Source organism: Uranotaenia lowii, chromosome 1 (assembly GCF_029784155.1).
Source record: "Uranotaenia lowii strain MFRU-FL chromosome 1, ASM2978415v1, whole genome shotgun sequence".
Taxonomy (NCBI): Eukaryota; Metazoa; Arthropoda; class Insecta; order Diptera; family Culicidae; genus Uranotaenia; species Uranotaenia lowii.
In genome coordinates this window covers 102,020,434-102,033,594 of record NC_073691.1, presented here as the reverse complement: position 1 = coordinate 102,033,594, position 13,161 = coordinate 102,020,434, and the positions used below count along the sequence as shown (strand labels likewise).

General features: G+C 37.8%; 1 protein-coding gene across 1 annotated transcript in view; it reads left to right on the top strand.

Annotated features, from left to right (window-relative positions):
* Window positions 1–5,443, top strand: part of LOC129750931 (transmembrane protein 120 homolog) — a 130,528-nt gene extending 125,085 nt beyond the window's left edge. Inside the window, exons 5-7 of the mRNA XM_055746143.1 lie at window positions 4,062–4,427; window positions 5,054–5,206; window positions 5,271–5,443. Of these exons, the coding sequence (XP_055602118.1) occupies window positions 4,062–4,427; window positions 5,054–5,206; window positions 5,271–5,330 (579 nt within the window). The 3' untranslated portion in view covers window positions 5,331–5,443. The remainder of the gene's footprint in view (window positions 1–4,061; window positions 4,428–5,053; window positions 5,207–5,270) is intronic.
* The last annotated feature ends 7,718 nt before the right edge of the window (window positions 5,444–13,161 follow it).

The following is a 13,161-nucleotide window of genomic DNA, read 5'->3' as shown; positions in this document are numbered from 1 at the left end:
ATTGGTTCTGTTATAGAGTAAACTAAATGGTAATGTCGCTTCTAAAAACCATTAAATTTTGGCACATGTGCCAAAATCGAATGTTGTCAAAAACGAATGGGGTCTGTAGTGTTTTTTGTACACTTTTTAAAAAGTATTGAAAATTTTTGAATGTCACTCTGAAAAACTGAAAAAAAACACTGAAGTTCCTCGCAAGCCCGCAACTCAAATTAATTCCTTCTCAGATAACTTACCATTATCAACAATGCATCAAACTGAGAATGAATTGTGAATAACGAAACTAATAAAAATTAATATAAAATGTTCATGAAGTGTAGGATAATGTTTGTGATCGATTAAGATTTAAAAGTTGTTTGAATCCTCAAACCTCTCGATGGAAAATTACTTTTTTTCTTAGAAATAATGATAACTAATTAAGCAATTTTTTCAATATCCTCACCAGTTTCTCACACTTTGCGTAACGAAAATGTCATAGGGGGAAGTCGTCTATGGCCGGACAACATAGATTTTTAGAAAACACAATATCCTAATAATGTTTTAACACCATGAAAATAAAGTAAATAGTAGCCTGATATGGTGTTAGAAATATGGTAATCCAATCTGAAAAAGTAAACCATTGATAGGCATCTAAAGCTTTTGCGTAGTAGTACGGAGAGGATCGCCTAAACTTTTCATTTGTATTTCAGTCAGTTTTTTCGGCTTCTAAAATTTGAACAGCACATGAACGACATCGTTGATTGGTTATCTTTCGACTACAGTAGATATAAGATAACAGAACGGAAGTTCAAACGAAATATTAGGAAAATTAAAAAAAGTGCGATTTCTCTATGACCGGACACCAAATTGTTGTCTATGACCGGACAAGAAAATATTAAAAATTATAGATGTCCTCTCATAGTCCTCTCATATTGTATTCTATACTGACGGTTCATTATCAAACGGCCGTGCAGGTGCAGGAATTTACTGTCACGAGTTGAACATAGAATATGCTCAACCTCTAGGAAAATATTGTACAGTCTTTCAGGCTGAGCTATATGCTATTATGTATGGAGTGCAAATTGCACTTCAAAAGAAGATTATGTTCAGAACAATTTATTTCTGTTCAGATAGCCAAGCAGCTATCAAATCACTCAGTGCTTCCAGTTCTAGATCAAAACTGGTAATCGCATGCCGGAAAGCAATCGAAGAACTTGCTGAAGGCAATGGATTAAACCTTCTATGGGTACTCGGACATAAGGGAATTTTTGGAAACGAATGCGCCGACGAACTCGCTAGAGCTGGATCGGAAAAGGAATTTTACGGACCAGAGCCGGCTGTCCCAATATCGCCATGTTGGTTCAGAAACCAAATTCAAACTTGGTCCTCTAACCAGCATGAACGATACTGGGAAGAGTGGGACACTTGTCGTAAAACTAAATTATTTTTAGAAAAACCATCTCCAATCATATCGAGTTACTTATTAACTTTAAATAAATCTCATTGCAGCATCTTGATCAGAGCACTCTCCGGTCATTGTAAACTCAACTATCACATGCACAACATTCAGCGTGCTGAATCTCCAGTATGTGGTAGTTGTGAATCAGATGTGGAAGATCCCTTCCATCTTATATGTAACTGTCCCTCATTTGCCAGACTACGTTTTCGTACTCTGGGATCTTACGCTTTAAGCGAATCTGAGTTTAAGAAATTAAACTTAAAAAACATTCTATCATTCCTTACCGAATGTAGAAAAGAGCTTTAATGCTAATAATCCCTAGTGGAAAGGCTTTATGCCATCTTAAATAGATTGAATTTATTTCTTCCTTTTATAGGTTTTTCAGGTTTCTCAGGTAAATGATGAAATCTTGGATAAAAAAAAGGCTAGGCACAATTTTCCCGTATGTTTGGATAACGTGCCGCTATTAAGCCTACCCCCATTCTGATACCTGATACCTGATATGGTGTTAGAAATATGGTAATCCAATCTGAAAAAGTAAACCATTGATAGGCATCTAAAGCTTTTGCGTAGTAGTACGGAGAGGATCGCCTAAACTTTTCATTTGTATTTCAGTCAGTTTTTTCGGCTTCTAAAATTTGAACAGCACATGAACGACATCGTTGATTGGTTATCTTTCGACTACAGTAGATATAAGATAACAGAACGGAAGTTCAAACGAAATATTAGGAAAATTAAAAAAAGTGCGATTTCTCTATGACCGGACACCAAATTGTTGTCTATGACCGGACAAGAAAATATTAAAAATTATAGATGATTTCAACTTGAAACTTTAATTTTTTCATTGCTATAGCACCCTCAAATGGTTAGCAGAAGATAAGGATTCAATAACGAAACTATTTTGGTCCTCTGAGAAACTTAAGATTTTGCTGTCCGGTCATAGACAATTTTTCTCTAGTTTTTTCGAAACAAATGTTTCATTCTGGTTTGTCAAAAAAACTTTTATGACTGGCTTCATAGAACGTTCAGTATTAGAAAACACATACTCACAAGACCTGTGCAAGTGATTTCAGTCATTTTGCTACGTTTTTGTGCCATTGGTGACAATTTTGGTGAAGTAATTCGTAGTGTCCGGCCATAGACAACACTTTTGGAAATGAGTGAAAACTAACATGAAATTATTTCTCTTACCACATGAATATGTTGTAGATTATTTTTTTTCTAATATAGTTAAGTGATCATAATATTGATACTCTTCAAATCAGTAGAGGAACCAATATTTACAAAAATCTATTTTTGTAGTTATTGCTTAAAAATCTTAAGTGTCCGGTAGTAGACTACTTACCCTTAAGTAAGTTCCTTTTAATTCTTAGAATATTTTTGTCAAAACATGACTCAAAAATATCCACGCGTTTTCGAGATATTTTGATTTTAGTTTATGTTATACATTATTCTGCCACCGCCCGACGTATGCGATAAACTTATGAGCGATCCATGTGATACAACTCAGAGCCGAGTTTTTCGCTGCTGATAAATGCTACGAACCTATCGCAAGCGAGTGCGACAAACTAAAATTTTCCCCCCTGTCGAATTGTTCTGCAGTTATACAAGGAACGGGGAATTATCTTGTTAGCGAACCTCCAATGGGTGTTGACGAGATAGAATTCCACTACGCCGCGAACAAGACAAGCTTTCCGATAATACAGGAATAAGTGTCGCGCAACATGTTCTCTGCTCACATAGTAATTGAAGGCGGTTCTTCTCACTACCTGAGAGAACTTTGGAAACAGCGTTCAAAGATCAGCTATCTTGAGCGAATCTCGGAAGCTTGCTTCAGAGTTTCAAGTTCGGAAACGATAGGCCCATAACCTATTGATACACGTCTTCTAGTGTTGACAGTTAGTAACAGAATGAAGAAAATTTTATTATATTATGTGTATAGCACCAAACCGAATAGCGACAGTAAGACTAGCGACGCTTTTTTACTAGCGAGATTTCTGTCATTCGCAGGTTTGTTTTTCTTTTTTCAGTCCAGTAGGCGATTTCGATGTAGTACTCGAACATTGTTTATGTTATTTACTGTACGTTTTCCTTGGCCATCAATCGCATGCTCCAGGTCTCCCAGGAAACTTGCGGTGCGTCGTTATTATTTTCAACGTCGCGACGTTTGCGACGTGTCGCTAGTAGGCAAAGCTGCTATGATTATTAGCGCTCATATTTTGGATTTTTTCTGCATGCATAATACATTAGTCATAGCTTACTACTACAATATAATGCAAGAACAAAGCACATCGACATATGACATCACTATATTCGAGATGCACTGGAGAGAGGAGTGGTCAACATCAACTACGTTACATCTGAGGAGCAACTTGCTGATGGATTAACGAAGCCTTTGGCCGCTGTGAAGCTGATCAAGAATCGTGAAGCAATAGGCAGCAATCGTGAAGCAAAGCTTAAGGAGGTATATTGCAGTAGTAAGCTATGACTAATGTATAATAAAATTTTCTTCATTCTGTTACTAACTGTCAACACTAGAAGACGTGTTTCAATAATTAAATTAATGTTTATGACAATTTACCATTATTTATGATAATTTTGAAAATTTTGTTTTTGTTTCTTATAGGTAAATGGTTCCAGGATAAAAGGCTGGTGGAGATTGCACCATTTCATTTCAACTGCTAGTGCAGGCGTTCTACTCGTTTGGCCCCAGGGTGAACCGTGGCAATTGTTCCGAGCACAGTTCATGTATTTCAACGTTTACATAAGCTTGGTTCAATATATGCAGTTTTACTATCAGAAAGGAGTACTGTACAGACTTAAAGCACTCGGTGAACGACATGATATGGACATTACAATTGAAGGGTTTCATTCATGGATGTGGCGCGGCTTAAGCTTTCTTATTCCCTTTCTGTTTGCTGGATATCTCTTCCAAGCCTATAACGCATGGACACTGTATAAACTGTCATCCCATCCAGATGCAACCTGGCAGGTATGAATTTTACTAAACTTAAGCTTCTATTTTCAAATCAAATGAACAATAGATTCACATTTTTTAAACACATTAGAACCAATGATTGTTGGAAAGTTTAGAAATGTTGATACTCGCACTTTTTGAGACCCAAACAAAATTAGGTTTATTTGACAAACACTTAAACGATTACCGATGTTTTGATATTTGTTGTTGAATAAACTTTCGAATTATTAAAACTACAACGCATAGGTGCAAAAGGATCCCATTAAACTACTTGCAGCGATAATTCTAACCGCCCGACGTCAGCTATGAAAGAATCATCTTGCAAAATTGCAAAATAATTCTTTCTCCTTTGCGAACAGAACGTCGAACGTGTCGACAAATAAAAGTCAGCAGTGTGACAAAATCCTTTAACTGCACGTTCCGAAAAATTCAAACGATTCATTGAAGTTAGGATCACTTGCAAGTCCGAAGATAAAATCACTTGAGCCGAACATGAAAAAATCATTTCCGTTTAAAGTCGCGCGCTGCATGCTACATAAAGGGATGCGTCTCTGTTAGAACGTAAACTTTCGAATAATAGGAATTCGAGACAGCAGTTCAATAATTAATCACTGATGTACACCAACTTTCTATTGTTCCAGATTTTCGTTCTAAGCATATTGTTTCTGGTTCTTTTCGTTGGAAACACCGCCACTACGTTGTTAGTCATTCCTCAAAAAATTAAAGGACGCATAAAAGAACGATATCGTTTGAAGAGTTTATCTTGGGCGTTGAAAGCTCGTAAACAATTGAAGGTTTGTTTTGATAAGATCGACTTCAAAAACAAACAGCTAATTGCTTATCATCTATTCATTACAGGGCGAAAAAAGCATATCAGATCAACAAGGAATGAACGACCAACATAATAAAACAGATTAAATATTATTGTGAAAAATAATTGTGGCAACTTTGTGAAGCAAAATTTAGTTATTTTAGGTAATTTTTACTAATATTGCTAACAAAAGGTATAAGTGTATTAGTGTTTATGAATAATAAAGAATACTTAACTTAGCATTTATTTCTTTGAGGTAATAATTGAGTAAGAAACCTTAATTAACTTGCGTTCCTCTAAAAGGTTTCGGTTCCAGTTGACATTTCAGAACTTAGTTTTACGATGCTTACATTAACCGCTCTAAATTATTTTTCATGTAATTTTTCACTCGAGTTTTGAATATAGGTACATTTTCACTCATTTGGATATCTCTACTTAAGCGATTATACAATATAGGTCCTGTTGAAGCTATTCTTCTCTCTCCGACTCTTGTTGATGCATTTTCTACAACTAATCTGTCAGTAGATCGGGTGTTGTGGTTATGGCTGACATGATTGATTTTATGCATCTATTCTGCTGAACTTTTAGGGTTGATAGGTTTGTTACATTGGTATGTCCCCAAGTACTTATAGCGTAAGTATACCTACTATGCACGAAACTATTGTAAAGCTTTAGCAAAGCATGCCTTGGCATGAAGTAAGATAATTTACGTATTATTCCACAGATTGGAGCACAGTTTTTTATCAGATTCAAAATATGTGGTTTCCATGTTAATCGGTTATCTAGGCACACTCCCAAATATTTAAAACTAGACACTTCTTCAATTATATTTTTCTTGTGAATAAGTGGTGAGTGTGGCGGCAATTTAGTTTTAATTTCACGATAAATAACGTATTTCGTTTTAGCGGCATTTAAAGTGAGTAAGTTGTTTTGCAGATATTTATCTAAAACATTCAGATCATTCTCCATTTCTCGTATTAAAGTTTTTACATCGCGATTCGAGTATTCTAAAACTGTATCATCTGCAAAAAGCCTCGGAATTCCAAATAGAGAAAGTTTTGCTAGATCATTTACGTAAATTAAAAATAACAATGGACCTAGGTTGCTACCTTGGGGTACCCCTACAGTTATAGTTAGCTTATCACTTAAAGTGTTATTGATTTTGACCAGTTGTTGACGATTTTGTAGATAACTTCGCATAAAGTCGTTTGCTAGTCCCCTAATTCCATACGCCTCTAACTTTTTTAGCAATAAACTATGGTCTATCGTATCGAAAGCTTTCGATAAATCAAGAAATAGAGTTGCAGCAATTTCCTTTTTCCTGTCCATGTTGTGAGAAATACTGTTTACTAATTCTAGGACGGCAACTTCAGTGGATCCTCCTTTACGAAAACCATGTTGGTGTTTATACAAGAAGTTTTCATCTTGGAGAAACTCTATTAGTCTTGTCGCGATTAGTTTTTCGTAAACTTTACTGAAAGCAGATAGAACTGAAATAGGTCGATAGCTATTCAGTTCTTTAGGGTCACCAGATTTGAACACAGGATGGACTGCAGCGAGTTTCAAAACTTCGGGATACTCAGCCATACACACACTTTCATTAAATGATGATGATAGGATTGGGGCTAGTTCCATGTGATGAGTTTGTAATGCTGACACCGGGAAACGATCTACTCCAGCCGCCTTAGTAGGATCTAGATTCAATATTATTGCGATAACTTCTTGGATAGTCGACGGGCGAAGAAATATGCTGTTTCTAATCCGCTCGATTGTATGATGCTCATCAATATTGCCAGTAGAATTATGTTGACTTGCTAGATGGGTTCCGATGGAAGTGAAGAAGATATTGAATGAGTTTGCCACAACTGAAGAGTTCTCCACTATTCGTCCATTTATATTTAATGACAAATTTTCAGGCTTGGAATCTTTCCCAATCATTTCGTTAATCCTTTTCCACATAATTTTCATATTGTTAGTATTCATTTGTTGTTCGTAGTATTCAGATTTTGTCTTTCTTTTAACGCTCTGTAGTTTTTTATTAATTTGTTTCGTTTGTTCGGTTAACTGAAGGTTTCCAGGATTTCTCCTCCATTTCCGTAAAATCTTGTCTCTGGTTTTCAAAAGATGCCATACTTCTAGGGTCATCCATGGACATACTTTTTTCATCCGTACTGTGGCTGTAGAGATACTTGTATGTTTTTCAAGCAGTTTTTGGTAGTGTTCTCCAATAGATTGTAGTGTAGAGTTCGGGTCTTGATTCTGGAAGTTTGAATTCCTGAGGAAGTCGGAAAAGTCTCTCTGAAGATTTTCTCGATTAATATAGCTTCGCGATAAGAGTTTAACTCCCGCTGCTTGTTTCTTATTGCTATATACAGTAAGTATGGGCCTGTGGTCGCTGATATCACACTCAAATGTGTAGTTAGTTATGGCATTTAAGTCGTTGAAACGTACGATGCTGTGGTCTAGCAAATTATTGCTTGCGGGTCTTGTAACTATAGTATTTGAGACGGCCAAACCGTAACAGTTCAGGAGACTTTGGTACTGTAGAACACAATTTTCGTTTTCTCTATTGACTGGGACATTTAGGTCACCCAAGACGAAAATAGGTTTACCGGAGTCTGCATCGGAAAAAAATGGGTTCAATTTGGTTTAGAAATCTGGAAAACTGTAGTCTGGAGATCTGTAGATTCCATGAACAGCTATCTGTTCACCATGCAAGGTCAGGTCAACTTCAATATGATGATATCCATCATCTTCAGTGTTACATTTCAAGTTGAATTTTATATCGTCTCTCACATATATCGCTAGACCACCGCCATTGCCACAGCGAGAAGAAAAATTAGCTTTGTATCCTGGTAAGTTATATAGTGCAGCGTTCACACGTTTAATCCAGGTTTCACTAATAACTATAACGTCTACGTTTATATTTAAGTTCTCCAGAAATATTTTGAATGAATCAAATTTCTCCAAGTTATTCATTCCTCGAATATTTATCTGCAGTAAATAAGCGTTTTTGTATGCACAGTTTTGCGGAATAGAACCTACAGAATCACTAAAGATATTTAAACTTTCATTTGTAAGCAATTCATCCGTCATATTTGCTGAAGTTCAGTATGAATGATTTTTGTTATTTTATTGAGGTAGTACTTTCCTCAAATCCGAACGTGATCGAACAACAATAGGTTTGCATGTTGGAGTTTTCTTCAAAAGAATGTTTCCATCAATGCCAATCCAAACGTACGCAATATTTAGCTGGTTCTGTTTGCATCGCAATTCTTGTAGCAGTCCATGAACCACAGGAGTAATTTCACTACGAACAGAGACATAGGCATCTCCTTGTTGTACATGCGAAACATTTTTCTCCAGTTCGCTGACATGAATACGCCCATATTTACGCTTGTCTTCTAAGATTTTGAATTTAGTGACAGGATCTTTCAAAATTACACGAATTGGGGGTTTGTTTTTAGTTGACAAAGTAGATTTGAATCTTTCGCATGAAACAATAGAGCCTTCTTGAATATTACAACTGAAAGTTGATAGAGTCTTTTTAACCACTTCGGGTAATATTTCATCGCTCATAACAGGAACACCAGTGATAATAATGTTGTTTGCAACAGAGGCTTTCTCTTGATTACTAACCAGAGACTCCAGAATTTGAAAACGATCTTCGAGGGTTTTAGTTACACCAAATGATGCTGAGAGTTCTTTTTTCAAAGCAACATTTTCCCGCTTAAGCGCAAGTATTTCATCGCTAAGGACCTGCAATTTAGCTAGTGTTTTGTCAACGAGAGTGGACATAAACTCCTGACTTCGTATTATCTGGTCGGTGATCTCGTCAAACTTATGACCCATTTTAGACAATATTTTTTGATTCATTTTGTCTTCCGTCATTATGGCAACACGGAATTCAAATATCTTGAGGCTTGCAAATCTGAGATGCAGATGGCGCTGTGATCACAAAAAATTGACAGAGTTCTGTCAGAACACGGAAAATAATAAAAAGGTAAAATTTACCGAGATAGCCAGGGTGAACGCTCGTGAAAGCCAAAAAGGTAACTTCTACCTCTTCACAGCGCGGTAAACTTTACCTGAATCGAGGTTGGAAAAAAGGTACAATTCACCGAGGAAAAAGGTGAATCCAAAAAAGGTAAATCTTACCTCGTAGCGAGGTGAAGTTCACCTGAATTGAGCTGAATAAAAAAGTATAATTCACCTTGAAAAAAAGGTAAAACCAAATAAGGTAAAACTTACCTCGTAGCAAGGTGAAGTTGACCTGGATTGAGCTAAACAAAACGGTACAATTAATCTCGGAAAAAATAACTATTTGCCGAATCCGTTTATTGAGGTTAAGCTATGTTGCCGTTTTGGAACAAGTTTTGCTTCGTGCCTAATATGTGAAAATCGGAATAGAATGGTAAGTATTTTCTTAGATATCATTTAGTTGTGCTGATTCTCGTCATAATACATTGCTTTTGTTTCAGATCGACCCATAGAGCTTTGAGGTGTATTCCACGTCATCCTCCAGCTGGAAAAGCCGAACCTGACCGGATTAGTCGAACGGAGGAGGTCATGAATGTACGCAACGCAGGAGGATTCAGCGGCCATGGCGGCTCAGAAGAACGCGAAGCCGAATTACCAGTCCCTATTTATCTCCAATAAATATCACTTTTGAAAGAATTTTGTATTTTTTTTTAATTCTTATTGAAGAAACCAATCAATCCAACCAGCATTTACCATTTGAATCAGTAAATGAGAAAACGGTATTATTTACCATTTTGCTAGGTGAATGCGAAAAAGGTAAAATTTACCTTTTTGCTAGGTGAATTGAAAAGAGGTAAAATTTACCTTTTTCTAGGTGAATGAAAAAAAGGTAAAATTTACCTCGAAAGAGGGGTGGAAAAAATTCACCTCGCAAAAAGGTAAATTTTACCTTTTTTTTATTTTCCGTGGAAGCTGTGTTGTTTCACGAATGACTTCCAAGCAACTCAAACAATAGGTCTCGTGCTCACCTTATGTGTTGCGGCCAAACGTCTATTCCATGTGATGTTGGGTTCAGGTTTTGCTCTTCTTGGTTTATGTAGGGCAGGTATTGAGCTAACCTTAACGTCAGGAGTTTTCCTCGGGTTCAAGCTTTGGTGGTTCTATGATGACAGGACGGTGGTTTAGCAGGAGCGGGGTGTGACGGATCCGAATAAAAACAACAAGCGATGAGGAGTTTTTATTTGGTAGCAGATCGAAGTTCTACATATATCTTCGTAGGGCACTTTACGATTCAATGTATGTATGATTTCTTGAAGGCTTTTTTTAACAGCGGCAGCAGCAGCAACAGCAGAGGGTAGTGAGCAACAGAAGCAGAGCAGCAGGGAAATTGGTACGTCGATCGAGAATCTTACCGTGGTTGGAGGGCTTGGTGCAAGGTGGCGAGAGCAGTGGGCGGGTGGGGGGCGCGCTCGATCGACCACTATCAAACCAGCGTAAATTTAGAATGTGTTTTACATACCATTCCAAACCAGCGGTGATATCATGATGAGCGTAGTTGGCCAGATATGTGCTTATCTCGATTTTCCCAGGTGGAACGGCGGCGTTGGGTCAGTTCTACGGGTATAAATTGATGCAAAATCGGAGCGGCTAAAGCAAGCGAGTGTTGGAAGTTGTCGTCAGTTAAGTAGCTGACATGTTTACTCGTTGGAAAATTTCTTAGGACTACTAAATCTGCAAATGAATAAGACATACACCAGTTTTACTTTCGAGGAATGTGACGTTTACTTGAAGGATTGCTTTAACTTATGGTTGTTTTGATATGAATTGATTCTAGAAACACAGTTACCATCATTTCACCATCTACCGCCCAGTTAAGCGGTTTTTCAACTTCGATCAACGGGATAACTTTGATCAACATGAAATTTTTGCAGATAATCATCATTAACTGACCAAAACGTTAAATTTTTTATATTACTTAAAATGTTATTTTAAAACCTTAAAATATCTTGTATTATGAAGGCTCACAAACAAACAAACATCCTGATCCAATTTAAGAATTTAGGAGCAAATGGGTTGTTTTAGTGAAAGTTCAACATTTTTCTTTGTTTAGGTTTAGTTTAAGTGTTACTTTTATGGTCTTTTGGTGATAACTTTTGAATATGGAAAAAAACGGTGATTTTCCATGAGAAAGCGCGTATAGTAAAAAAGGCTAAAACCCTATCAAACGGTTCAATTTTGAAAGTAAAGGCCTTGACCAATACTCCCAGCTAGCTCAGACGATACTTACAGGGTCTCTCAGGGTCGCTACGCCGTCCTAGGGAGAAAGGTGACAACCAATCGACATTTAACAAGGTGGACTAATCTCTGGCGGACAAGAGAAATATTTATATGGCTCGGTAAACTATGTGTAAAAATTAACAAATTAATTACGATTATGGAGTTTATTGAACTTGCCGTTTGCTGCCTGTATTCGGGGTTCCGGAAAGGTGATGATCATCTGCTGCGGGGGCGGTGGATCCGGTAGATAGGTGTCGTCAGGTACCAGTTAGAGGATCGGTATTTCCCGGGTATCCGAAAAACGTGTCGTCAGGTACCAGTTAGAGGATCGGTATTTCCCGGGTATCCGAAAAACGTGTTACGCCACCAATCGGTTCGCCAAAAGGGATGTGGGCCGATAGCGGGATGGTGTTCACTGTTCCCTTGGGGAAGGTTTCACCACGTTGGGCCTATGGGCCAGCGATGTCGTTCGGTTCCGCTTAATAGACGCTCAGCGGGTGCGACCGAGACTTTGATCCGACGAAGCACTGGAAAGCAGCGTGGCGCTTCTCAGAACGGGCGGGAAGATACGAGGTTTCAACTGTCGAACCAAATGTAGCGACGGCTACGACAGCACCTCACAAAACTTGGCTCTAATATAACTCGTCAACCAGGTGACCGATATATCAGACCACTTCAACCACCGTAGCTTCCGGATTTTGGCACTCGCACACTGAACCGAACTACTTTGGTAAAGAGTGAGGGTTTTATATTGCACTGACAAGTGAACGCTTTCCGAGTCTCGAATTAAGTGATCTGGTCTCGGGCTTCTCCTGCTCCAAGACTCCATTCGTCATCCAATTCCTCTTCCTCTCGCCTCTCTCATTTCCCCCGAATTCCTCTCCACCTAGGACTTAAATTTCCGGTTATTACAGGCCGGAAATTGGGTCAACTGTCAGTTGACGGTAGGTCCCAAATAGGACAACAGCGGGCAAGAACATTTAAATTTAAATTTACATCTACAGAACAAGCCATAACAGATAATGAAAACAAAACGCGAACAAAATAAGAAATAGATTTGTTGCCGACTTTGATAAACCGGATAAAAGCGGTAACAATTCTCCCCAGGTCGCATAGAAAAATTTCGATTAGAAATTTTTTATCTATCGTCAAGTTTGATGCAACCCAAATGAACCGTTTTCTCAAAGGTTCCCTCCAGATTGGACCCTTCTTTTGCATTTTTTTTCAGTTGAAATATTTTGTCAAACCGTCAGTATTTCGCCACGTTCCCCTCCTTGCACTTCCAAAGACTCCCTTTTCTTAGGCCAATCCCCTTACGCATTACTTACTCTCCACAGGAAAACAAGATGTCCACTTTCCAAAATATTCCCTAATTTCCTATTACTTCCCTAATTGTCTAGGAAAAAAACCTACTAACCCAAACTCATTCATTCAAATTTCCCACACACTCTTCATTCAATGGACGTCCTCCGTTTAACAAACACGCTACAGTCACGCACACATTCATCCATAATTTCTTAAACCTATCAATTTCGAGAGACAAAATTGTAAACTGTCTCTTATTTTTGTAACTACCAAGAGGCTCAATCGCCTCGCCTTTAAATTGGCCGAGACAATGATTGTGACCAGAACTTATGCGGGGTCATAGGGCATCAATGTTGTAATCGACTCCGCTCAAAT